This window comes from Pezoporus flaviventris, unplaced genomic scaffold (genome assembly GCF_033815535.1).
Source record: "Pezoporus flaviventris isolate CSIRO_AGI_PZ_B2104156 unplaced genomic scaffold, CSIRO_AGI_Pfla_v1 ptg000015l, whole genome shotgun sequence".
In the NCBI taxonomy this organism is placed as follows: Eukaryota; Metazoa; Chordata; class Aves; order Psittaciformes; family Psittacidae; genus Pezoporus; species Pezoporus flaviventris.
The window spans coordinates 43,653,170-43,681,109 of NW_026892563.1; the positions used below are offsets into that span (position 1 = coordinate 43,653,170).

Consider the following 27,940-nt stretch of genomic DNA (forward strand, 5'->3'; position numbering starts at 1 on the left):
TCGCTATGCAGCAGACTTTGACAACAGATGCTGCCATGCTTTGAAAGCAAACAGCGTTTTAGTCAGCAGGGCAGCAGCCAGGTGATGCTGGAGCAGAGCAGGCAGGCACATGGGATGCCACGACAGAGACAAAGTCATCCAGAAGCATCCAAATCTCAGACTTCAAACTGGAAATACACTGTGCAGAAGCAAAATTCATGGATGGTTAAAGGATGAGGATACAAGAGGAAACCCAAGCATGCATTCACCACTTATTCGGAGGCAGCTGGAGCAGCTGTCCCAGCCTCAGGCTGGGTGATCAGTATAGCAAGACAATGACAAAACCCCCGAGGCAAAAAGCAAAGATCACCCTCACCCTGCCATCAGAAGCGATGATGTTCTTGCCAACTGCCTCTTTCCTAGAAGCCCATTCCTGCATTCTGGGGTTTTGACGACCCTCTTTTCCATCACCATTGCCATGCATGGAAGCTCAGATCTCTAGCAGCTCAGATCTCTAGCAGACGTTTTGCTTTCCTGTGTTGCATGTCAGCACAATTTGAGACTAATGACAATGGCATCCTTGAGCGTGCTGGAGACAAAAGCACACAAAGAGAGGACGCAGCTGCAGGAACTCAACAATTCATCGTGACCAGGGAACAAAAGCAAGTATCTTGACAGGTTCTAAGAAGCAGGCTGTCAGCCAGAAAAAGCAACCTTTTACAGCAACCTTGAGTTTTCCCTGAGGAAACCTGCTATTCTGCGTTTACCTTTTGTGAGGTTAAGGGGGGGTGGTGTGTGTGTGTCAATCTGCTTTCTCTGAGGTCATTTGGCCCTGCTACCAATACCTCAGCCCCAGCCCTCACTGCTTGGCTCTTGCCCTACTCAGCCAGCACAACTCACCGTGCGAGCGGTGCCAAGCAAGGCAGCAAGCAGCCTTTCTGCTCTTCTGCCTGGGGACACCACAGCTGCCCCACACCGCGCTCAGGGCAGCGGTGCTGCTGGCTCACTGCCTTCCCTTTGTGCGTGGAGACGTGACCTGGCTGATCCCAGAGGGCCAGATTCCCCGAAGAAACCACCAATGTGCACTCCTGACCAGCATCCCGTAGGAAGCTCTTCAGAAACCATCAGTAGTGGCCATCTCTTTCCCTGAAAAGTCAAGAGTTGGGAGTTCATGTTGCAATCTGAAGGCCTCTGGAAATCACTGCCTATTCTACCAAGCAGCAGAGATCAGACAAGCAATAAACTGCTGCCTTTCACTGGTGTTGGAAGGCAGGGCATAATCCCACAATGCCCAGCTCCTTGAGGGAGATGGCAGCATTGCCATGTCCTTTTAACTAGATCCAAGTTTCTCACTATCACACCTTTCAAGAAGAAAACCACCACTTGATGCCATGACAAACAAAAATGATTGTGGTTTTACAATTCAGCTCAAAATGCCTTGAAGAATACACCAGGTCACTGCTGCCTTTCCCAAAGGAATTCTTTAAGCACTTAAGAGCTCCTTTGTGATGCCTCTCTCCCCGGTTTAAAAAAGCTCACAAGCAGTGTGCTATGGAATGAAAGGAATCAAGCAGCCTTATGTTCAAAGCTGGTTTATTTGATTTCTGTCTCAGCAAAGGCAAATACAGAAAACAGCTCAGCCCGTTCATCACTAAGCATGTAACTGGAGTTAAAGAACAACGAAGGCGCTAACACGGTATACAGAGAATGCCTCTAAAAATACAAAATGCAATTTCTTGATTGTCTGAAGTCATCTTCAAATCTGAAGGGATCAAAAATACTTCTGTAAATGTAGCTCAAAAGTTAGTTTGATTCATTTTTTCTTAAGCCCGACTTGCAGTGAAGCATTATTAGCATTCTAAATAAGCATAAAAATACCCCCCCCCCCCAAAAAAAAAAAAAATGATCACTTGGTGTTAGTCTGGATCAGATTTGTTAGTTTAGGTTTTTTTTTTTAATTAGAAAACGTAGAATATACAAACAAATAAATCATATTGCACCTGCAATAGCAATAGCAAACGTCACCTCTCACATCCTCAGTAACGCACGCAGGCATACACACACACACAGAGCTTTTTGCCAGGCTCTAGCGATGCTGCTCCTCGGGAGCCAACAGAACATTGGTTCTGAGAGCTCACTCGTAAGTCTTGCACCCTGTGGATTGTTTAGATTAACAGTTTGTACCCTCAAGTAAACACAGGACATAAAAAGCACAACCCAAACCACCGTGCACTTAGTAAGAGGGAATAGTTCAGATGCACAAACAGACGTTAATCAAACCCAAACGACAAGGGAATACTGTAGTGTTCCCAACACGATGACAAACATTCAGACAGAAGGAAGGCTGAGAAACACCTTAAACATTAGCACTCAGCACCAGAGAACCCCTGCAGGCCTCTCATCTGTCTATGGTGGCAGTAAAATGGGCCACAGTTGTACGGCCAGAGGTAGGCATGGTTTTAGCAACGTTTGCTGGTGAAGGGGGCACAGAGCCCTGCCAAGGCACTGGGAGGCTGTCGTGGTTTAACACCAGCCAGCAGCTAAGCACCACACAGCGGCTGCTCACTCCCCTGTGGGACGGGGAAGAGTTCAAGGAGTAGCCTCATACTAGAGCCTATAAAGAAAATTAACTCCATCGCAGCCAAAACCAGCACAGCGGAAGAGTTGAGGCTCTGCCCCTCACAAATACGATATGCAGTGCCCAGGAGCAGGCTGCTCTCACAAGCACAGCAAGCAAGAGTTAGGTCCCAGTTCATAAGAGTGGTGCAGTGTCTTTATCTGCTGCCAAAACCAGGGCAAAGCAGTAAATTCAGCTTCTGCAAGACTCCCACTGATACCATTACATTCACAGAAGTGACACGCAATAGTTCAGGGTGTAACATGCCCCACAGAAAAGGTCCAAGTCTGGAATAATGGCTTTTGGCCAGCAGAATAATCTGTCTGTGTTTAAAAAGACACCACAGAAAAGGATGAAGACTGAAGACTATTTGGAACAGAGCATAAAGCGACCATGAGAACTATTGGCAAACCTAATCCATGCATTACGACACCCAAGCAAGGAACAGACTGGGTATTAATGGTTGTTCCAGAGAAAAAATGAGAGAAATAGAAAGGAAAGGGAAAGAGGCAAAGGGACAAAACCAAAGGAAAAATGGGGATAATTCCACTAAGCTTTGCTTCCATCTCCTCCTCAATTAAATGTTAAAAAATACATATACATAAAATAACCAAACAACCAAAAACCCCCCAGCCCAAACAACAAAACCCCAGGGTTAGAAAGAAAAACTAGATAAATAAATTACTTATAACCCCTTTTTTTCCCCCAAACTATGGCTGCTACTGCCTTGAATCTGTCACCTGCTTGGAGCCCTATTGCTCTTCCCCAGTAACTTCAGCAGATTTGGTGTGGCTGGAGTCCCGTGGTTTTGAGTCCAGCAGGTCTCTCTAGAAAGAGTTAAGCAATAGTTGCCACATTCATGCACTCACTGAGGAAAAGGAGTTGGATCAGCTGGATAGGAGAAAGAAAACAGGCTGTCAGGAAGAGGGCAATGAACGCAGAGCTGCTGCAAGTGAACTTGCAGCGATGCTGGTAAAAAACTAAACCCCTCTGCTGCAAGAGCAATTAGAGTTTGCAGAGCCTCCATCCATGGATGCTGTCAAAACTCCATTGGAAGAAGGCAAATACATTTAGCATGGCAGCACATCTTGCAAGCATGGCACAAGCGAAGTAGATTTTGCCTGGCAGCCAAGGAGCAGGTTAAGTGGTCCCTCTGGCCCTACCTTTTATAATTAAGCATCTAGGCCGGATAATGAACATTGTGCTGTTCTTTTCAACTGAGTGATCCAACTCAGTATCTAGATAGGGCAGCGTACGTGGTACATTTCTGTTTTATTGTTGTTTATTTCTAGCTAGTCAAGTCACTGCTTGTAATGCTTGGCTTCAGGCTTGTGGGTTGTAATGATGGGGCAGGTGAATGGAAATCTTCTAGGATCCTAAAAAACAAAGGGAAAACAGGAAAAAAGGATGAATCGTGGTCACTGTGTTGCTTATTCAGGTCTTGCTGGGTGGTGGGGGGAGAAATGCACAGTGGGAAAACTGGGGAGGAACAGTCATAAAAATGCCCTTTGGCAAACAATCATAGGACCTTCCTTGCTGCACAATGAGTAGTGAATCTTCCTAAAGTACAACAAAACAGGCTTCAGCCTGTTGCAGAACAGGCTGCAATCATCTCGCCCTCTAAAGGGGCAAGATGCTTATATATAAGCAACTTATTGCCAGCATAGACAACAGCCCCTCCCTGACTTCTCAAAAGGGATACTCTGAGGGATGTTCAGCCCCCTGATATTTTGCTATGCTCCAAGGACAAAACAGTCTTAAAATTGGTGGGGAAAAAAAAAACAATACTTTCTCTCTCTCCCATTTTCTCCTTAAGCAATAGAAATTCCTCTGGGAGCATTCATGAGAAAGCCTGAAATGAGGTTATGAAAATGTCACGCTAAGCACTACGAAGCAGTGTTTTATCTTGGGTGGGGATAAACTACCCAGCCCACCAACATCCCATTCAAAGGGCATTTACCACGAGCACCAAGCTGCCTTCAAACTATTTCACCTTGGGAGGAAGCCATGCGATCCTGCTTGGCAGTAGCTCCAAAAGACATTACCAGCGTAGAGTAATACACTGCCGAAAAAGCCCAAGTAGTCTGTATTACACAAGATACCCATTTACCTGTGAATTTCAGTTTATGATCCCTGAATGAGGTTTTGCAGTTACCACAGTACAGCCACAACAAACATTTATTCTAAAGTAAATAAGTAAAATTTTAAGTGGAGTTTACTTAAGGAAACTAATGGCAATAGAGAAAGAGAAAACAGAACTACATTGAGAGATAGGAATCAAATCCTTTCGCCTGATGATTTCAATCACCAAGGATAAAAATCAGCCCAGCTTACAGCACCCTATAAAAGTGCCGTATCTTTTTTGTCTCCCTCTCCTTTAAGATGGTCTTCCCCCTCCCCAAGCTATTCTAAATCACTCTACAGCTCTGATTACAGTGCCTAGAGACGTGGCTAAAAAAGGACTGCTAGCCTTTGCCCCTGGGCTTGCAGTGTCAAGGCTTCAGCCAGCTCACTGGTTATGCTGCCCTTTGCTTTCCTGCCACTTGGAAACAGCAGCCAGCCCTCTTCAGAAACCTGGAGGAGATCACGTATCAGGATGCAGATTGCACGTTCCACCATAACAGTTATGGTGGAAGTTTGGAAAGAACAGCTTAAAAGCTGTTTCTGCCTTCAGGTAAGCGCTGGAGCAGCATGCAAGTGGTGGCACTGCTTGTGTTGCACAGCACCATCAGCCAGTCCTTAAGCTGACTGCAGCCATCTGAACTACTGCTATGCCCCATAACCCTTCCCTCCACCTCAACGTAAACATGGCTTAGATTCCCTTGCTTTCACCTCCTGGAAACCTGATAGGGTACCTTGGAAGCAAGTGGACGATCGCAACACTGGAATGTAGAGGTTGGCAGCTGAGTACAAAGCCTTACTGCATATTTGCACAGTAGAACACAAATAAAGACATTTCCAAACAAGGGACAAACAACATGGCATGACACATTTTCAGAATTAATATTAATCTCTTTATGTATAATAATAATAAGGAGGAAGTTCTTTACTATAAGGGTGGTGAGGCACTGGAATGGGTTGCCCAAGGAAGTTGTGAATGCTTCATCCCTGGCAGTGCTCAAGGCCAGGTTGGACAGAGCTTTAGGCAACATGGTTTAGTGTGAGGTGTCCCTGCCCATGGCAGGGGGGTTGGAACTGGATGATCTTAAGGTCCTTTCCAACCCTAACTATTCTATAATTCTATGATCATGGTATGGTTCGGGTTGGAAAGGACCTTAGGATCATCTGGTTCCAACCTAGAATCATCTACTGGAGAAAGAAAAGAAATAGATAAAAGCAAAAGAAAGAAAGCATTCTCCATTTCCTACTGATACAACATCACGTGAAGCAATGAAGTTATTACTGTTCTTTGTCGTCATTAAACTAAGACCACCAACACCTGTTCAAACAATATTTCAGATTTACAAAAAAAGAAAATTTGTGGGTTTTTGGGGGGGGTTCTTTTTAAAAAAACCCTAACCTGCTACTAAACCAACCAACTTGTAAAAATTCTGGAGATCACTCCCACTGCAGCATTCAGACCATGACAGTAAGGTAAGGAACATACAAAACCCTAAAGGGATTTATCAAGTGTGAAAAGCAAATCAATGCTCCTGGCTGGTAACATACTCTACTACTGAATGTGTGTGTGCGTATATATATAACTATCTATATTCAATATATATATATATATACACACACAAGATATATATAAGAGATACATAACTATTGAATATATAATATATAATATAGAGATCTATATCTATAGTCAATATATATATCTATTGAATATATAGTCTGATATTTCAGAATATCACTCTGATGTTTGAGATCTAATTTACAACATATATATTTACAATATATATACATATTTACAACATATATCTTGTATGTCTATATTGAATAGAGATATATCTTTTTATATTATATATTATATATTCAATAGTTATGTATATCTTATATATATCTGCATATATAGCTATTGAATATATAGTCTGATATTTCAGAATATCGCTCTGATGTTTGAGACCCAATTTCCAACACTACCTTTATGTGGCCTTGAAAAAATACCCACCCCAAAACTATGTGACATCCTTACTTCCCATGTAATAGAGTAAGAAAAAAGTTTCCACCTCCTTATCTAATAACCCTACATAGAGCAAAATACACTTTGTAGAGGAAAAACATTTCAGAACTGAGCATGCAAACAATTCTTACTAAGGATTTAAATGAGAAACTGGAACAGCAAGGCAACTATACAAATATGCTATTCTTCTCTTCCTCTCAGCTACCAGCCATTTTATTTCGATACAACAAAGTTCTACTGTTGGAATGAAAAGGAGAATGAAGGCCTGGAAAATTATTTCATAATGAAACACAAGCACAAATATGATGCACAGAGTAGAAATAGTGTTAATCACACATAGTAAAGGCCTCCCTGTTTGCAATGAAATAGCTTCATTATTAGTAGCCTATTCTTCGACACCTCTGCTTTTTGATGGGCAGGACATGCTCTGACATATTTCCCACACCACTGCCTTCATCCTGTTGGTGGCACACAGGATTTATTTCATCCTTCCAGACAGAAAGCTCAGCCAAGCCCCAGGCGTCCTGAACTCAGCTATGTGCCTCCCACTCCTTCCTCTGTCACTCCTTCACCCGGCTCTGCTCCCAGATGGGAAGCTGGATTGAGAAGCATGCAAAGCACCATCTGCCCCTATCCTTCACCATGAAAACCAGCAGCACTGAATTGTGGAAAGCATGTAATCATAGAATCATTAGGGTTGGAAAGAACCTTAAGATCATCTAGTTCCAACCTGATCACACTATTTCTTGCTAGGTTGTAGACTCTGGGGTATTACCAAGCACGTTTTTGCGAGCAGAAAATGAAGCGACTCCATAGGGAACAGAAATAGCCTGGAAAGAGCATGTGGCAAACTGTCTGCAGGAAGCCTGATGGGCAAAGTCACCCCTCCAATGATGTTTTAGTATGAGGTTGGGTTTTCTGTTTGGTTGGTGTTTAATTTCTCCCCTCATGAGCTCTGTTTGCCTGCAGAGCGTTTATGGTGTGGGTTTCTTGTTTGGTTGGGGTTTTGGGTGTAGCGTTAAGAAGGGCAAAGAAATGAAGGTGCTGTGAGCAAAACAACTATCACTTATACCACTGCATTTTTTGCCTATTTTCGGGAATTCAAAATAGGACAAATATAATCTACGCACAAAAAAAGCCACGCTTGAGAGGAAACCAAGGCTCTCCTAAAATGAACCTTCCCAGCTGGGAAACAGCGGCCAGAGACCCATTCCTCTGTGAGCAGGGTGTCTTATATCCATCTGCTTCATGAAAGAGGGAGTTATGTACTGTGTTTATCATCTGAAAGGCTGGTATTCAGCTGCCACTTCAGGACAAAGTACCCTGAAAAGTCTCCCAAAACTGAGCTTCTATGTTGTTCTCGACTACCTTGTCTCTCACTGTTAAGAAAACCAGCTGTATGTCAAAGCAGTCCACTGTACTAAGCAAAGCCAGACAGATAAAGTAAGAACTGTCTTAACTTTTAAGCCAAATCCTATATACAGTGTTCCCCAAACTGAATAAACACTAGAGGACACTGCTATAATGGCTCTTCCAGAAATAGTTCCCATCTTTCCTATAAACAAAGCAATGGAAGGTGTGCGCAAGTACTTGTTGTTGCAAAGTTTCCCAAATGACCGCAATCTCCTGCATGAGACTTCCATATTTACCAACCTTTCAGGAGACTTTTGGCCACCAAAACTTAGGTTTCTGATGCTTAGACTTTGTAGCTCATCAGTCGAGTTGCTATTTGCAGCTTAAGAGACTCACAATACAGAATCTGCATTATTGGTAGCAACTTCCAAACTTCAAAAACTAACAATCAGGGCATCTTCAATTCCCAATCAGGGTATTAAGTGATCTGTAGCTGGGATCTATGAGGTATTTTGAATCTGTTTTATAGCACTTGCGTAACATTCAAGGTACACTGAAGTTCAGCATCTCTTTGAATTACAGTTAGTTGGCCGTATTTAGACACAAACTTCTTGAAACAAAGACTTTTAGCGCTCTTTTAAGTTCCATAAAATTCCTGCTTGAAAGAAAACCTGAATGTTTCAATTGCCAACCAGGAAAACCCCACTGCTCTGCTGGTGCTTTCTGCAGAATGGATTCTTTTTTCATTGGATCTAGTATCTTTTTAGGTGTCTCTTCAAATTGACTTGGTCCAGGTTCATTTAATCCGCTCAGCGTTTCTTAGGTCACAGCATGTATCCAATGACAAGCTTAAAGAATATTCTGTCCTGTTGTTATAGCTTTTTAAACACAAGTATACTATTTGACCATTTAGAAAGCTTTCTGCATGGCAAAACATGGGAAAGATATTCCAAGAGAGAGCAACAAATCAACGCTTAAAGAAACCCAACCAACCAAACAAAAAGATCACGCTGGCCTTTATATCCCTTTGTGAGATAGCCTCACAGACCGCCACAAGCCTCCCTAAAACTGTTTACATGGAATTTTATCCCCCCTGCAGACTCCTAGATCATGAGAACTGACTATAGATCTTCTTAACCGGCCAGGCTGAAATGCAAGTACCTTGCAAACCTTGGAATACACCAGTGATGCTGTGGATAGCACTCAGGTTGAGACATCTATGCGATAGGTAAATCAAAGGAATTCATTCGGAATAACAGCCTTGATTTTGCTTCAATCCAGGCATTCAGCCTGTTAAACACTGCTTTACATTGGTGTAGTCTACAGTAAAGCTCTGTTAGTTGAGCCAGGTAGGAAATGGTGTAACTGTACCAGAAGGGCAGCACTGAGAAATGGTTGAAGGCTGCTCATAACATGCCTATCACTGGGTTGAAGTGCAAAGTTCACCTCTCTGCTTGGCAGAGGATGAAGATGGGAGTTTTACAAAGCTTGTGCACCAGCTCTTGACAAAAGGCTGCTCAGTTTGTCTCCAAAGAAGTGACTCTTTCTCAAATCTTGTAAGACACTTGGAATGTTTTCAGGGAGAATCGAGATGGATGCATGCTCTGCAACTGGTATGCAAGGCAAATGACTGAGGGATGGGACATCAACAGAGCCCCAGCTCTTCATCTGATTTTCGAGCATCTATCATGGACAGGAGGAAACAACAGAAATAGAAGCTAAGCAAAACCCAACCGTCCTTTCAACAGCAGAAGCAGAAGAGAAGAAACTTGGACAGAGAAGGGTCCCCAAGCCACCCAGACAAAAAAAAAGCTGTTGTTTTCCTTTAAAAACCAGGCATCTTGACAGGTCTGGAAAAGCTCTGCTTGTTTTCTAGCGCAGAATGAAAAGAAGTATTGAAGCCCCAGATAATGGTCTCAGATACACAGTGGTATCTTCCGGCCAGCATCATTAGCTCTCTATCATGCTGTCACAAAATGCATGCCGAGAAATATGTACTTAAGCATTGCTCCTTGTTCCAACACAAACAGGAGGAAAATAGAGGATAAAAACAGAAAAAAGGCTTTCTCCAAGGTATTATTCTCTGTTGGGTGAAGCAACTGCAACCAATGCTTTAAAGATTATAACCAGATTTCACAGGTCACAAGTCACCGCAAAAAGCAGACTGAGGCCCGTAGCGAGCTGCTCAGATGGGAGCTAACAAGTTGGAGGTGATTTCCCCATTACAATGTGGCATTTGTGGAGGGGTAATACACCCTACATATAGCGTTCAAAACGACTGTAGCTCCACAGGTATTGTTGGCATTCTAAGGATTCGGCCAGGAACGCGACAGTGGAATTATATACAAAATAAATAGCAAGTAACTTTTAGCAGCAGGCAGAAAAGAACATCTAGAAACTAATAAAATCAGATGGCGAAAGAGTGATCAAGCAACACCAGTACTGAAGTTTTACAGCAACCTAATTAATGAGGCCTTCAGGGAAACAGATGTGCATTAGGAAGATGGACTACACATTTCCCTAAGCTGGTCACTGTATAAAGGAATAGCATCAGCTGGTCACTATTACTGTGGATAAAGTAATGTTCCTTCATGCAAAAAGGATCCAGGTCAGCACATCACATTTTCACAACTCAAGACTGGAATAATCTGAAAAGATACAGACTAAGGCTGATAGAAACTAGGCCATATTAAACGAACAGAAACTGAATAACTTAAAAGCCCACTGCACAAGTCACATCCTGGTATCACAGCTTATCAAATCCCATGATAAATGGGAAGGAACACAAGCAATTGAAGTCCCTCAAATCCTGTTTCTATTGGATAAACTCTAATACAACAAACTTACACCCACTGCTCATCTAATTTACCCCCTCTGCCACACTGAACAGGTATTTACATGAAGTCCTGACCCTGTAATACACTGGCACACATGTGGGGCCAGGAACCCAGATGTCTTCTCAGGCAGCAGGGTGTGAGACCCCATTTCTCTTGCTGACAGAGAAGGGCTTCAAGCTCTGAGACATGGGCTGAGGAAGAAGGGGCACAGTGCTTTCAGTTTAAACATAGAACCATCGAATAGTCAGGGTTGGAAAGGACCTTAAGATCATCCAGTTCCAACCCCCCCTGCCATGGACAGGGACACCTCACACTAAACCATGGCACCCAAGGCTCTGTCCAACCTGGACTTGAACACCGCCAAGGATGGAGCATTCACAGCTTCCCTGGGCAACCCATTCCAGTGCCTCACCACCCTCATAGTAAAGAATTTCATCCTTATATCCAATCTAAACTTCCCCTGTTTCAGTTTTAACCTGTTACCCCTTGTCCTGTCACTACAGTCCCTAATGAACAGCTTTTCTGCATTTTAGGCAGCTTTGCTCAGTTTCCAAACTAAAGTGTAGGTTCTGTAGGTGCACATAGTTAATCCATGATCAGGTCATCACACGGACAAGGACATTACAGTGATCCCAATTTCTCCTTAGGTCATCAACAGGAAGCAGACTTGTTTGAGTGCAGCTCTCCATCACATTACGCTGTTTGTCTTAAAAACACAAAGAGGGTGCTGTGAGCAGAAGAAAGCCTTTCCCTTAAGGGCACATCATTCTGCATAAGCGGGTTTCTCTCCAATATACCTCTTCTGCCATTCCCTGACCATGCTTAGTGGCCCTCCATGAAAGATGAGTGAATCACTTCTGCTAAGACTCCTGCCTGAAAGCAAACCACAAGCCGCATGTCCTGCTCTGCTTAGACCTTCCCCTCATGATTGGTGGTCCTGTACTGGTCCTCAGCAGTAGCAGTGAAAAACAGCTTTTAAAATTGCATGCAACTGAAGCAACCTCTAATAACTGCAAATATATTATTATAAAGTTTACTTGTCTGGTATCAGTCACAGTCTCAACAAAGTCTCATTCTTCTCTGCAGATGACGTTATTATAAGCTTTATGCATTAGTGACTCACCACTTCAACCCCTCCTGCATATCCTCCTCCTCCAACAGAGCGTGATCAGAATCAGAACTATGAAGACAATTAAAATCCCCCCCGTAATCGGCAGCCAAAGCCACGAGGAACCTGCCTCTGAAAGAAAAATAACACACAAAAACCCCAAACCAAACTAAGCTATTTTATATAGGAAAAAGAACAAAAAGGAGGCAAAACACACACAAAAAAAAACAACCCAAAACCAAACTAAGCTATTTCATATAGGAAAAAAGAACAAAAAAGAGGCAAAACACACATAAAAAAAAAACAAAACCAAACTAAGCTATTTTATATAGGAAAAAGAACAAAAAGGAGGCAAAACACACACACAAAAAAACAACCCAAAACCAAACTAAGCTATTTCATATAGGAAAAAAGAACAAAAAAGAGGCAAAACACACATAAAAAAAAACCAAAACCAAACTAAGCTATTTTATATAGGAAAAAGAACAAAAAAGAGGCAAAACACACACACAAAAAAAAACCAAAACCAAACTAAGCTATTTTATATAGGAAAAAGAACAAAAAAAGAGGCAAAACACATAAAAAACCCTCAAAACCAAACTAAGCTATTTTATATGGGAAAAAGAACAAAAAAAGAGGCAAGAGGATGTTTGATTAATGACAACTGTTCCTCACTGATACTGTGAAAGCTGATTTTTCATTCTGCTAGCAAGGAACAACAGTCTTGGTTTCCTGCTTTCTGAGATACACATTTCCTTTTTAAAAGGCCACACCAAAAGAATATTGCACTGGAGACAGGACAACACTATTATGCTTTTTCAATTACTGTCACTCAGAATGAAGACCAAATTTGCTTTTGAACTCTTAGGAAGAATACATTAAAAGTCAGGTTTTACTCCGTACTACTATACCTATAACAATCCCTTCCTGAGCACATAATTTGGGAGTTAATCCCAAGATGCTTTTCCTGTCTTAATTTCCAAGTGGACTTCCTCTCAAGTCTCTGGATTTGGAAACACACGAATTCTAAAGCAGCTAAATCAATGTTCTTGTGTGAACCAAGAATGGTTCTTCAGCTTTTAAGGTTTCTATTTCTCATCTATAGAACTGGCACGAAAGTCTTTCCAGCAGAACAGAACATAGGAAGAACGCGGTATTCAGGCATTATGCTGATGCATTTAAGATGTCCCCATTTATTTTTGGGCTGCCAAAGAAAACATGTAGTCTTAAGTGAAAATTGAAGTCTGACTTGCTGCAAAAAATCATGGCACCTCTGAAACCCATAGCCCTCAAGGTGACTAGTTTGGCTTTATTGCCTCTTGGAGGGGACCCCAGTATGTTATTATCTCAATGACAATGAACGCAAAGCAGGATTTCCTTTCCTCTTCCTTGGCATATAAATATCTCACTCCCCCCTCTTCCCATCAGATTCCTATCTAAACATGCTATTGCAAGACACAGAAGCCAAGAGAACACTATCAAGCAGCTTGCATTGCTCACCTACCTTCTTTCATTTTCACACGCAATTCCCTCTTTTCATTCATGTTGCTTACTCTGCAGGTCAAGTCCTCCTCTCCAATGCTCTTAATGTTGTAGATCTCCAGTTTACTGCTGACAGACACCATCCCATTGGGGTGGCTGACCTTCTCCTGGGTAGGAGTAGAATTGAACAACTTGTTCCAGGTGATGGTGGGCTCTGGGAAGCCAACAGCATGACAGACGGCTATCAAGTGATCTTCAGTAATGTTGTAACGGACAGATGCGTCGAGACCTTCCAACACACAAAATGAGACAATCCATCACCACAACGAGCACCTAGTCATAAGCAGAGCCAATCTTACTGGATTCACACTGAGCCCAATGCTACAGGAATGCAAAAAGAGTTCACTGGGCCAGGCTCCCCCCATTATTCCATACCCCTTCCCTTATACTGAAGTTATACAGCCCCAAAGTGTCACTCAACCAAAAATGCCAGGTTTTAAAAATAATCTAAGTAAAACCATTTCTTGGTCCATGCTGTTGTCCTATCTGCTAATTCCCTATCAGTGGTAGAGTTTGGCACAGCAGCTCACAGCACCAGGCCTGTACCTGGTACCAAGAGTAAACTGCAACAGGCAATATTGGTTTGCCAAAGCTCCAGCTGGGACTACTCGGGGGCTGATAAACAAAGATCCCCCTCCTTGCTTTTTAACTGTTACTCAAACAAGGACAGCCCAGAGCCAAACCCACCACAATAGGCTTGAATATGACCCCACAGAATCTTGCTCACAGCACTAATGCTCTGTGTCTATACCATGTTCCACCAAGGGATGCTCCTACCACTGCGGTTCCTGAATCTGCTCAAGGAAATTTTGTGGGTGAGAAAACACCCCTTTTCCTACTACAGACATATCCTTGCAGAGAGTCTTACCAAAGACACTCAGGCAGGTCCGTCCTGAGAGGGAGCCGTAAGGGAAAGTATTGAAGAGACATGTGTAACACCCCGAATCGTTCATTCTAGTGTCCCAAAAAGTGATGCTTGTCTCATTGAGTACCAGACTGGTGAAATTCAGTCGGTCTTGATAGGGCCCATGAATCTTCAATCCTTTTACTGTACTGTATGTAGCTACATTATTGTGTGATTCGTCAGAGTCCTTTTGCCACGTCACTTGCAGAACATCCTTGGGTTCGGTCAGGGTACAGCGGAGAGTCACGCTGTCGCCCACCTTCACGTTTCTGTGCTCAGCCTCTGGAACCACTGCGATGATATGAAATGGTGAAACAGGCAGATACCACACATATTAAGAAGCCTAATTCTGATTCTAAGAACTACCTGGATTACCCAGAAGATGCAACAATTCCAACAATTACACATTTGCTTCTGCAGTTTTCCCCCCACCAGAAAGCCCTTCCCCTGCAGCCTCCTAGAAATCAATGAAGTTACGTTGATTTACATCAACATAATGATTAGAAGAAAAGGCTCTGCCTTTCTTCTAAGCTGTTTAAAAGAAAAAGACATATTTGCTTCTGAGGGGAGGATCTGCTATGTGAAAAGCAGTGTCCAGTGTCATTGTAGATACGGGATGCTGCTCCAGGAGGTCTTGTCTCACATCCGCCACCTCCGTATCGATGCCTCAGCCATCTAATGTACATCAAATGGCACCACCAATCTGCATTTCACCTATTTTTGCCTCTGAGTGTTGAAGCCTCAGGAACCAGCTCCCCAGCCATTTTTCTGGCAGATTTCATAAAATGGCTTGGATTGGAAAGGACCTTAAAATCATCTAGTTCCAACCCCCCACCTCCCATCCACATGCAGGGACACCTCACATGCCCAAGGCTCTGTCCAACCTGGTCTTGAACACTGCCAGGGATGGAGCATTCACAACCTCCCTGGGCAACCCATTCCAGTGCCTCACCACCCTCACAGGAAAGAACTTCTTCCTTATATCCAATCTAAATTTCCCCTGTTTAAGTTTGAACCCATTACCCCTTGTCCTATCACTACAGTCCCTAACAAAGAGTCCCTCTCCAGCATCCCTGTAGGCCCCCTTCTGATACTGGAAGGCTGCTCTGAGGTCTCCACGCAGCTTTCTCTTCTCCAGGCTGAACAGCCTCAACTTTCTCAGCCTATCTTCATGCAGCAGGTGTTTCAGCCCCCTTATCTTCCTCACGGCCCTCCTCTGGACTTGCTCCATGGATGGATAAGGAAATGCTAAGAAAACTTAGAAGGAAAAAAGGAGAATATAGAAGGTGGAAGCAAGGACAGGTGGCCTGGGAAGAATACAGGGGCATTGTCTGGGTAGCTAGGGATCAGGTCAGGAAATCTAAAGCCCAGTTAGAATTGTGTCTGGCCAGGCATGTCAAGGATTAACAGGAAAGGCTTCTATAGGTACGTTTCTAACAAAAGACAGACTAGGGATAACGTGGGCCCTCTCTGGAAGCTAATGGGAGAACTGGCTACCCCAGATCTGTAGAAGGCTGAGGTTCTCAATGACTTCTTTGCCTATAATACTCCATGCCAACACTTCAGTCACAGGAGCCATCCCACCACGTTTCTGTGACTCCAGTGATACCATATCCCCATAGACATGTACACATCTCTAATTCCTCTTGTTTACTCCCCACATCTTGTTTGTTTTGGGGCATCTGGGCCGAGCTCCAAATAAAGCCGTCGCATTGGCTGGAGTGGCTCTGCATCGCTCTGAGCATTCATTACAGGTGCTGGTATCCACTGGCAGTGTTGGGATGGATCAGCGCCCCTCTCCCCCAGCAAATATAATTCAAAGCTGCCTTGTCCAGCCTGGCAAGTCTCCTACCAAAGCAGCTCTTCCCTTAGACCAACTCCACCATCCACCAGTAGACCTGGCCACCCAAATCTAGTCCAATGTTCCAAATAACCAAAGCCCTGACTATGGCACTACTGTACTAACCATTTGTTAACCTGCCAGATCCACATGGCCTTTTCAAGCTCCTCCCCTTTGACCTTGAGGATCAATCTAAAAACTCTCTGAGCTCCAGAGCCCCTAACCACCTCTCCCAGGGCTCTGTAGTCCTTAATGCTTTCCAGGCTACTGCTGTCCACATCACTAACACCAGCATGGACACTAGCATGAGGTCATATGAGTCAATATGACTCACTAGACAGGCAGCCTGTAACAACAACCCTGAGCCAAGCCCCCAGTAGGCAACACACCTCTGTCCAGACTGGGTCAGGCTGACAGATGGGTGCCTCTGTGCCTTTCAAAGTAGAGTCACCTACTACTATGACCCACTCCTTTTTCCTAGAGGCAACAGTAGTGATCCTCTTTATTGGTGTCAGCTTGTTGGTCATTTGGTGTGGTGGGTGTTGCCCATTAGCTCCCTGCAGAGCTGTGAAGCAGTTCTGGGTGGGGATGTTGGGTTTTGGAGGAAGCCCCTTCCTCCTTTCATTGTTGGATTTCTCTTATTTGTTACAAATTCTCTGCCTCCTGGAGCAATGAATGCCCTCCTTTCTGTCTGTACAAGAGTGGAGGCCTGTGGCCTCAGCACATTTTGGGCTTGGAACCAGCAGTCCAGCTCCCTCCCAGCTTCCCAGACATCTCTTAGTCTATTGACAGGCTCCCGCAGCTCAGCCCCCCTGCTGCAGGAGATGGGAGCTACTCACCTCAGCAACATGACTTCAGAAAATGCAACTCACCATTTGCCTTCCCAAGCCCAGCACAAGCCAGACACAAAATCAGAGCTTGGAAAGTCATTCTGGAAGGTAAAATCTGCTTCACCTGAAATAAAACAAGGAGAGATGGTTGACTCAATGACAAATCATCTTCTGGGGATACCATGTCTCTGGAGTACACACATTCACAATACTTTGCTGTATAAGAACAACAGTTCTGGGGGCAGACAGTGAATTATAGCAGCTCTTAATACACAAAACAGAAAGTGCTCTGGTCAAGGTGGGGAAAAAACTGCATGTAACTTAGAAGGGCATTAAACCATCAAAGCATGAGATATTGGTTGTCCAGCACTAGCTATGGCACTGGGAGAGGTAGAGTGAGCTTGTGAGATCAAGGGGTAAACTGAAAGCAACTTCTCTGAGGACTTCAGGACTCCCCATCTGTCCAAAATTACATGAATTGGGGAAGTTTGGGGCCATAGTGCACCTGCCACACACAAATAGATTTCCAAAGTGGGAAATAGGCAAAAATCAGGTTATGTTGCTGCTTTCCCTAGTGAACAGCTTTTGACCTGCTTCCCATTCCCTCAATCAGTTAATACTGCCACAATTCCCCTGAATTGTGGAATTGGGAGCTGGTGTCATATTTAAGTGGTATTGTGGTATAAACCCAGCTGGCAACTGAGTACCATGCAGCCCGGCAGTTATCCCTCTTCCCACCCTTCCCAGGTGGGATAGAGAAGAGAATCGAAAGAATGTAAAACATATGGGTTGAGATAAGAACATTTTAATAACTAAAGTAAAATACACTACTACTACTAATAATAATGGAAATAATGAGAGAGAGGAAAAGAGAGAAAGCAAAAATAAACCAGTAGGCGGTGATGCACAATACAATTGCTCACTGCCCATGGACCACTACCCAGCCCATGCAGTGATCAGTCCCTCCCAGCTAACTCCCCCCAGTTTCTATACTGGGCATGATGTGCTGTGGTATGGAATACCCCTTTGTCTAGTTTGGGTCAAGCGTCCTGTGTCTCTGCTCCCTCTTGGCTTCTCAGCCCCCCCAGCACTGGCAGAGCATGAGAGATTGAAAAGTCTTTGACTGGGATAAGCGCTACGAGTAACAACTACACCAGTGTATCAGCATTGTTCCCAGACTGAACCCAAAGCACAGCGCTGCATCAGCTACTAGAAAGAAAATTAACTCTATCCCAGGCCAAACCAGGACAAGTGGAAACATGATTTTGCATTAAATACCTCTGTAACACGAGTGAACTGTAAAGCATTTTCGGTTATCACACAGCTTAAAAAAGGAAGGTGGATGAAAAAAAAACGATGAGTTAGGGAAAAAATAAACTGTTTAAGAAAGAAATTCCCAGCAAACTTGTGCACACCCTAACCAGCAGCCTGCCTTTAAGTTTTAAGCTCACTGTACTAAAGCAGCTCCTGATACAACGCCACAGTTGCCAAGGATGTAAAGACCAAGCCCAAGTATGTAAAAACATAGATACGTAAAATCAGGAAGCAAAAATCCATCACCAACAAGCCCAATAAATAACATATTCACCAGATAACACAGTGTAGCCAGATACATGAGCCCAGGTCTAACAAATGCATATATTCCAAAAACCATGCAGAAATCGAGGGCCAGCATAGCAACCGAGAGAGGCATTTCCAGTTACAGAAGTGCTTATAAATCAGTGAAGGTTTATAAAGAAGTAACAGAAGTTTACAAACCAGTAAAGCAGTTATCAGTAACAGCCCCTCTATCTCGCTGCTTTAAGACCCGCTAAAGCTTTTAACATGCCGTTGCTCGCAGCCTCTGTGGCTACAAGATTTCACGTAAAGAACCAGATTATGCAGCTAAACCGTTCGCAGAACCAAGTCTCAGGCAGCAAACCGTGTAAGGCGAGGGCAAGTAACGAGCAAATCATGCTTCGCCAAGCCACGTAGCTCACAGGTCCCCTGGATCACGGGCTGCATCCCTCCGCTGGATCCTCCGCTCCTTCGCGACTTGGCCGGGAAAACTCTTCCATGCCGCTCGCTCCAGCGGGGAACTGCTGCGTGCGTCCCGGCTCAATGACCCCGTTCTGGGTTCAGCTCTAACACACAGCTACCGTCTGGGCTAAAATCACGACACAATCACTGCACCGCTTCCTCCCAGTTCATCCTTGCTGGCGGCGGACAGAACTCCCCGGGGCAATGCATCGTGAGCGGGTAAGGGCCGCAGGGCACAGGCCTCTCCCCCGAGCCCCGCCGTGGGGTTTCGGCAGCTTCCCCTCCCTCACTCCCCACGACCACCCGCGGCTTACACGCCCTACCTCTCCTCTCCCTAAAACCCACCTCAAACCATGGAAATGCTTCCGGAAAGCCGGGAAACCCGACCTTCCATTCATTCCTATGGGAAAGGGAGTGGGGCGGGCCCGCTCCGCCCTGGGGGAGTGGAAAAAAACGGGAGGGGGAAGATGCTATCTCGAGTAGATGGGAACTTGCGGTAACGCCGTAGGCGCCTGAAACGGACTAATGCGATAGACATCACAACAACCCTCCGTTGCCCCTGGACCTGGCTGCAAAGGGGTTCCCCGCCCCGTTTTCTTTTTCCCTCCGGGATTCTTGATAGCGAGCAAATTAGCAAACTGACCTTGAAAGAACAAAAAACAGCCTGAAGAATCGTGTTCTGACTTCAAACCTGAAGCGCGGCGAGGTTTCAGCAGCACGGGGCTGACAGCACGGAGTTACTTCCAGCAGCTCTCCAGGATGGATTATCGCGCTGCTTTTGAGCAGCAGCTGCAAAAACCTGGGCATCCTCCTGAGAAACGTCGGGTTGCATTCTAGCGTGCAGCAGAGTAAGTTGCTTTTATGTTCAAAGCACGTCCTTCCCTAGTTTAAGTCCAAGGGTAGCGACAGTCACACCAACTCCTATCATCGAGCACTAAATTGAGAATCCAACAGCAAGAACATAACGTGATAATAATGATCATTATAAATAGTAATACTAATAATAGCAATGGCAAAGAGCTGTGGCATTCACCATCCAGATACTGGACTGCAAATACTGAGTGTTCCAGAAAGTATCTGTAGGTTTCTTGAGTTTATATGCTGTGAGGCTTCACTGGAAGTTGCGCAACAAAAGCACTGAGGTCTTGGTAAACCTGGGATTGTATTCTTCTTAATTACCACAAACTGTCATGATGAGCTGCAGGTCACTCACCAGGCTTGACAGACACAACCCATTTCTTGATTAGATTAATCAGAAACAACATCCTTTTCAATCAGTGTAGGACATTCAATGTCTGCTGTTTGCTGTTTCTTCGCTGCTTTCACACACACACCTACACGTGTCCATACATCGTTCATACCAACTGTAATACTCCCTTGCAAGGCTCTAGAAGGTCTCCTGTTCTGAAACATACTTGCTTATGGGGAAAAATACCAGGCTTGACACAATTTCAATCCCCAACCAAAATTAATTGACAAAGATGCCCACACACTGGCCAAGAGGCCACATAAAACCAGAAACTTGATCTTACTGAAGACACAGATGTTGGGAATATTTGGAACACTGCTGTTAAGCGGTCCTAAGGAATGGGGTGGTGTTTGAGCTTTTCCTGTGTAATCTTAGGCTCACCCATGCGTTAGCCATGCCTGTTTCTCTCCTCTCACTATCTCAGTGCCCAAAGCAGTGCCCTCTGTGGCAAAGTGGCAAAGGAGGCAAGCCCCCATCACCCCACCAGATGAGGTCTAAGCTGTTGCTGAAGGCTGGGGTCAGGGCAGTGCCTCTTCCAGCTGTTCTTGGAGGCATCTTCTCCATCACCGTGCTCAATTTAGTGGAGGTGCTCCTCTGCCAGCGAGCAAGCCACAGCCCAACCTTTGCCACTACCTTGGTTTCAACGTTTTCTCCTGCCTCCTAGGACTGATAAATAGGTCCCGAAGTCACTCAGATTTCCCCCTATGAGCCCTCCGCTCTTTGTTCCAAGTGGAGAATGGGTTCCCTCTAAAGCAGGTCAGATCTCCTGATGGGGCTGACATACCTACACCCTTCACACAGGAAAAAAGTGTTGGCAAGTTTACTGTGTTCACCTGCCTTCACGACAACTGAGGGGATTTCAGAAGGAACTCTAGAGAACTGCAAACTACACAGCTTAAAATGAACTTATCCAGAAGTGCCCTGTGCCGTCAAAGCAACAAAAGCAGGAAAGTCCCAGGGACATCTTCCTGCTTTTATTTCATGAAAATAAAGGGGACGTTTGAGGGACTTAAATGCTATTTTATATTAGCTCACCCTGTAACTCATATCTATGGAGGTGGAACAATTCTAGATACATCGAAATGTTCATGCCCCTTCAGTGGGCTGGGGGAACTTGAAGAGAAATCAAAATGAGGAAAGGGTCTGGAAAGTAAGAGGCTTGCTCTCTGCTTGCATAAATTAGTATATCTCCCTTCATCATCAGGCTCAAGCAACTCTTCCTTGAGTCATGAATGCTGCCTGTGTGGACCCACTCAGAAGTGTGCTGCTTATTACACAGGCTAGTAGATATACTTGCACCTCAGACAGTGCAAATCCTAGGGAGGAAGCGAGTTGATAGCCAGGAAAGGGTATTATATAAAAGAAAGGTGAGACAGTCATTACAATATTTTATACTGATTTTTGCCATCCCAGAGAGCCTCCTTCAGCTCTTGGGACAGGCACGCTAAATAAAGCAAGCACGCTTGGGCTTGTCACCTGGGGCTTGTGAGTGAAGCTGGCTTTGGGACAGCTTTGGTTTCAGCATTTTGTTTGGTTTTGCTTCCAAAAACTGATCAGTTTCTTCCTTATGAAAGGAAATAACTGAAAGAAACATTTAATTCGAGTCCATCAGGAAGAAGCACAGAGCACTTCTAAACTCCTGCCTGAAGAGTAGTGAAAACCAGGTCATCTGCCCTGTAGAAATCCAGTGCTGGACTGCTTTAACAGAAGCAAACAAGTGGGATGCTCTGGGGAAGCCAACCCTTCTTCTGCCTATTTGTTTTCTGGTGTGCATTTCACCGTGTTTCCGGTTTTCCTTCTCAATCACCAGATCTAGCTTTTTACTCCTAAAACCCCTGCACTTTGCACTGAAGATAAACCATTTATTTCTTGCCAGAAATACGGAAGTGGGGCTATTCCTCTCCTCCTCCTTCAGCCGACTCTGAACAACTCAGCTGGCATAACATCAGTAGCTATCTCCCAGCACTGAGCCTGCACTAATTCCATTTCCTGGGAACTAAAGTGACTTTTGAACAGCAATAATTAAACTCACCCACCTTTTAGTTTGTCTTCATACACATATATTGACATCTTCCAGCCACAGCCACAGCTGGAGATCGCATGTGTGCCCATGGTTATGATGGAAAAACACACAGATATTTCCCTGAAAAAAATACAAATAATAGAATTTCTGAGTGTTTAAGCATTTAATCTCAGGAAACTCTCATTACAAGTCTCATTACATTTCAACACCACGTTGAAGCCCCCCATTTTAACCTACGTGCATGCGGCATGACAAACGCCAAGGCAAGCTGAATCAGCGTGTGGTTTTCAGACCCTAGGGAACAGTTGTCCTTTAAATGGTGACTTGAGACTGACTGCTAAAGGTCCCTTGGCCAAGAGGCCAGAGTCTGTTTTCTAAAGGTCTGTTGACCAAGAGGCCCAGCTGCAGAAAATCCAGCTCTCCCAGGAGGTAACCCTGGGAAGAGCTCGTCAGTAGGACTTGGGCAGCCTAGATGCCTTCCCAGGTACTACCCAATGCCTGCCATTCCCATTTCATCTCTAGCACACCTTTGATCCATCGCAGGCCAGCCTGGCAGCTTGGAGAACAGACTTGGGAACATTCCCACATTTCCTTCTCAGCTCCTTGCAGGAGAGCAAGGCAGGACCAAAACCAAATGCCCAAATCCTTCTGTCAGTCCCTTTCAATGTCTTCTTTTCCAACGACCACATAAAGCCGTAAGGTCGTTTCCTCATGTTGTTCCTGAATGCATTTAGATACGGTAGTTGTAATTTCTTGATACCTAGGGTAAGGTTGAATGGGAGACTCCCTGGAGGGGTTTTCACTCTCATTCATGGTCTCTCCCGCTAGAGGGTACTCTGCTATTATAAAAGAATGTGCTCTGTTGAGGCTGCACAGTGACAGAAGCCCGTGGTTTGGGTGGTAGGTGGCTATGCTCTGGAGCACCCGTTTCTGTTCTGCCAGTTGACTTGCAAATCATTCATTGAGAGCGAGAAGATGCAGTAGAAATTTGCCTGTGCACCAAGGCCTGCCACAATCACCTTAAAAAGCCCAACATCAGAGCAAGGGGAAAAGCAATTCACTTGGAGAAGGTTATAGTGCCAGCCACAATGTTCTCCTCTTGCAGGGCACTGAAGCAAGGAACTCCATCACAAGGCTGTGTGGCACACTGGGAGACCGTGCACACCTTGTTCTCTTGGTTGGCTATCACGTTATTAGCCTATGCTGAACATTTCCTATGATGACAAGAAAAGCGGCACAGGACCAGAGGGCAGGCAGGCAGCCTCTGTAGTAAGCACAGGAAACTCAAGCCCGAGGCTTGTCAGCCTGCTTCTTCCCAATGCAATCCTCCCAGCTTGCCTTTGTCACCGGGAGCTCAGAGACCAGGCACAGCAGCCAGCCAGTAAAAGAGCTCTTGCTCCTGAGAGCATCCCTGCTCCCCTCTCACAGGGATGCAGGGGAGGCAGAGCAGCCCAGGATGCCCCACAGCTAGAAGGCAGCACAAATGGCACCAGCCTCTCCCAATGGAAGCGTGTGCCACCCAGATGTGTGCATTGGAAATACAAACCCACTGCATCCCTTGTGCTGAGGAGCTTAGCAACACTTACAAAGGAAGGGAATATACAGGCTGAGCATACAGCCTGAGTGCAAACAGACTGCCCTATGCCCTCTCTGCCCTTCGTTTCCTGATTTTGCTGCTGACCAAGCCCCACATTGCTAGCTACCATTCCAGTTACCAATTCATCCTTTGAAGTCAGGATGGCATTTGGGTCTCCCTGGTAGCCAGGAAAGGCTGGTGCTGCTCTGGAGTTAAGCTTGTGCGGGGAAAGGATGCTCCCCTCACCATCGCCAGCTCCTCCAGCTGGCAGCATGGGCAAAGCAGCAACAGGCAGATTTCAGCCTAGCAAAGCAGGGGGAAAGACACCATGGGACAGAGCAATTACCTGGAATGTGGTCAGTCATTGATCATGGCAAACCGGCTGCAGGTTAGCAGCACCACCTTTGGCCAGCTTCACTGGCTGCCAGAGCTGGAGAAAAGCAGCCCCCCCCCCCCGTTTTCTTACCCCAGCAGCAAAGCTTGGTGCTGCCCCTTGTTAGCTGCATTTGCTGAGCCCCCCTACGAGTGCCATCAGAAGGACCTACACTTTGCAAGGTGTAAATGTGGGATCTTCCTGGTAAGCAAAGGCATGGCTGGTGGAGAGGGAAGAAAGGAGGGGCCACCGGCCCCGGCAGCCCCCATTCCTTTTCTCTCTCATGCTCTGATGCCTCTGTGACTTGTGGAGCGCCATGGTAGGCACCAATACTGGGCTCCTCTGGGATGTCTCTTCCTCTGGACCTGGCGCAGAGGACTCGCAAGCAAGAGCAGGAGATGCTTCTCCACCAGGAAGGCAATGGGGAAACACCTGTGGATGCCACTGCTTCACCCCAGCTCACCAGAAAACCAAAGGTACAAACTGGATTATGAAAGGAGTCTCTGCAGAGGGCAGGTTTGGCTGAAGTCTCCTTTCGATGCTATCTTAGAGGAAAATATGAGAATCAAGCATCTTACACATTCTCTCTGTGTCCATTTATGAATTTGACTCTTCCCTGCATCAGGAGGAGCAGCATAAAGTTGTAGGTGTCTTGCAGGTTTATTCCTAGCCCAAGCTTTGTGGATTGATCCATAAAAGGGCAAGATGGAGTTCAGAACATCCTTCTTGGCACCTCTGTTATGGGAAGGGGCTCCGTCCAGCTTCTCACTGGGCCTCACAGCACCAGTCTGCACTGCAGGCAAAGAGCAGGGAAGTGCAATCAATGCACACCACCGTGTCAGAGCCTTTCCACAGAGCCCCTTGGGAATTTTCAGCTTCTTTCCCTTTCACTGACTCGATCAACTTCCTCTTCTGATGCCAGCTTCCATCTCAGTCTCTTCTTTCCCAGACTCCTGACCTAGGCAGAAGGCATTGCCTCACCCCAAGGAGCAGTCAGGGGGTAGCATTTTGGGACCCACCTCTCTGTGATTTGGAGTGAACACTGAGGGGATTGCCAAATGATGTTCTAGAGCAAACTCAGCGGCATGCAGTAGAGAAAGGCACAGCAACTCACTTATGTAGCCTTTCCCAAGGTCAGGACTGCCAACAACATTCAGACGCTTCACTGGCAAACCAAAAACCCACAGCAAAAACAAACATCAGAGATTCCTGCAGAAGCAACTCAAGACAAGAAAAGGAGGGCAAGGGCAAGAGAGGATGCAGCTAGTGCTGTGGAGGTCACACAGGGACTTTCCTGGGTGAGAAGGGCCAAAGAGCAAGTGCAGAGGAATACACTCAGTGCACTTAGGCAGTTGCAGGGAGATGCACGCTTGCTGCCCCAAGCAAAAACCCATCCCTAGTTAACGCTAAGGAAACAACATAAATGTCACTGCAACGTGGATCTTGCACCCAAGAGCAGATGGAGCAGAGCAGGTCTGCTCCTTTCATCAGTCCCCGGAGCGCAGCTGGATATGGGAAAGCAGATCGAGGTGCAGGCACCAGTAGAGGGCCACATGCACTGAGAGCTTCGTGGAGGTTTATCTTCAGTTTCCTTCCTATTTGAGAGGGGAGGTGGGTGCAATCATCTTAAATGGTGCCCACTTCTCCCCTACTAGAAACCTTATTATCCAGGCCGCAAAATGCACCCGGGTACTTTTATTACAGCAACAACCTTTCTCCTCTGGATCATGCTGCCTTTTGACACAGGCCAGGATTCTACCAGCCAGCTGTGTGCCGTGGGGCAAAGCATTGCCTCTACATGCTTGCATACAAAATGACAACATACAAGAAAGGCTGACCTCTACCAGGTCCTGGTAATGAGTTAGATTGTGGAAGCAGAGAATGTTCCGCTCCCTATGTTGTTTCTCACATCCTTATTCCCTGCCTTTTCCTTTATTTTATGTGGTTCCTGAATTTTGCACACAAAAAGAAACCGGCTGGTTTTCTCTTTTCAGCCACTTACCCAAGGCCCTGGGAGATGGGGTTGGCTGTTTACAAAGAACTAGTCCAGAGGACTGCTTGTTCAAGCCAGACCTCGATGCTTTCCACTTCTCAGATAAAGCAGCGTGTTTGGACTGTGAGTACTGGAGAGTCTGACCTTAATTAATGAGTTCTTATTTTATGAAGGAACAAAAATAGAACTAAAGTCTGGAGCCGCTCTCTTTCTCAGGCTTTACTTGTGCTATTCCCACCGATGCCAAAGCGGAGAACTACAAGTGAAGAGAAGGACACTTCATCATCCGTATTACAGAACTGTGTTTTCTCTGCCTTTCTGTTGGTCCATGCTTCTTGTTCTCAGTTCTGCCTGAGTCCAAGGGAACCCTGCTCCTGGTCACAGCCTGTAGGTGAAAAAGTGCAGAGGAAAAGCAACGTTGGCTCGCACATAGCTGCAAGCCCAGGCACACTGGGTTGCTGAATAAGAGGGGCAGACATCGTGCAGCTGACGCAGTGCAGACACACTGAGCGCAGGTTATCGCTGGCTTGAAAGGTTCACCCCCCTCATTTCCTGTTTGCTTCAGTTAGGAAGCGATGGGGGTTTTATCCTTTTGATCAGAAAGTGACTGGGGAACGTGAAACCTCCCTCCCACAGCATCAGCTCCCAGCTGTGTCCAGGCCTCTCTTTCCCTGGCTGCATTACCCATGGCCAGCCTCATGTCATACACCAGCTGGCACCAAACAAGGGTCAGAAAGAGACCATCCCTCACGTGGATTAACTTGGCAGACCACTTGCTCATGCCCTTTAGGGGTACGCTTTCCAAGCACTCCTCAAATGCCTCTTCCCAAGCTCTGGGTGCATCTTCTCTGTCAAACTGGCCAAACTTCTCACTCCAATTAGCCTGCTAATGCCCTGCAGAAGTGAGAGGGAGGCCACAGAGAGGTATAGATCCCAGATAGCGTTCTCATTGCAAAGCTAATCTTGTAGGAATTGTTTCTCCTGGAAGCAGCCAGGTCCTAAGGACTTGTTTTCTAATAAACAGACAACCTGAAAGAGCATTCCCACTGGAACTGGGAATTTGGCTCCACTTAGAGTCCTTCCCCTGCCCTCAGGTTCTGCGTGTGCCCTTCTGCCCTGGTCCCTTCTCCTTCCCACCTTCTTCCCTAACTTCCACTTCCCAGCTGAGCCCTGTGGCAGCCCTGGATGGAGAAGGGCAAAGGGTGCCCAGAAGGGGAGGTGTGATCCAGGCAAGAGGACAGCATCTTCAAAGGTGTAATGAGATGGAATAACATCAGGGACAGGAAACAACCTCAAACAGTCCAGGAGAGGCAAACTATGTGTGGCCAGGTCAAGCAACAGCAAAGGTCGAACTTTGTTGCTCACAGCAGTTTTGCACTGGCTGATAGCACAGTATCATGTCTGAACCCCATGGACCAGAAAAAAGACAGAGGGAGAAGAAATGTGCTAAGGGAATGAAGGAAGCTGTATAGAATCAAGTAGAGGATTCCCAGACCTTCTTGCTCACCTTACAGGAAAAGAAAGCATCACCCTAGTGATGACTGGTGCTGTTTCCTGGCAGCTTCTGGCTT

The 27,940-nt window shown here is 45.6% G+C and overlaps 1 protein-coding gene across 1 annotated transcript; it reads right to left on the bottom strand.

Annotated features, from left to right (window-relative positions):
- Positions 1 to 3,609: 3,609 nt before the first annotated feature.
- Positions 3,610 to 19,535, bottom strand: LOC133269727 (OX-2 membrane glycoprotein-like). The gene is made up of 6 exons (XM_061454351.1): positions 19,501 to 19,535; positions 17,179 to 17,260; positions 14,431 to 14,757; positions 13,525 to 13,791; positions 12,036 to 12,152; positions 3,610 to 3,972 (listed from the first exon to the last, which is right to left on the bottom strand). Exons 2-5 carry the CDS (start codon positions 17,234 to 17,236, stop codon positions 12,040 to 12,042), a joined length of 765 nt encoding a protein of 254 aa, XP_061310335.1. The 5' UTR covers positions 17,237 to 17,260; positions 19,501 to 19,535; the 3' UTR covers positions 3,610 to 3,972; positions 12,036 to 12,039.
- Between the last annotated feature and the right edge of the window lie 8,405 nt (positions 19,536 to 27,940).

Bases quoted from the DNA above. Each gene is read 5' to 3' on its own strand.
- LOC133269727 (XM_061454351.1), bottom strand. From the start codon at position 17,236: ATGACTTTCCAAGCTCTGATTTTGTGTCTGGCTTGTGCTGGGCTTGGG. The intron at 13,792-14,430 runs GTAAGACTCTCT...GTGTGTTGGAAG, and splicing joins GACCTGCCTGAGTGTCTTTG to GTCTCGACGCATCTGTCCGT. The intron at 12,153-13,524 runs GTAGGTGAGCAA...TTTTTCTTTCAG, and splicing joins GCGTGTGAAAATGAAAGAAG to AGGCAGGTTCCTCGTGGCTT.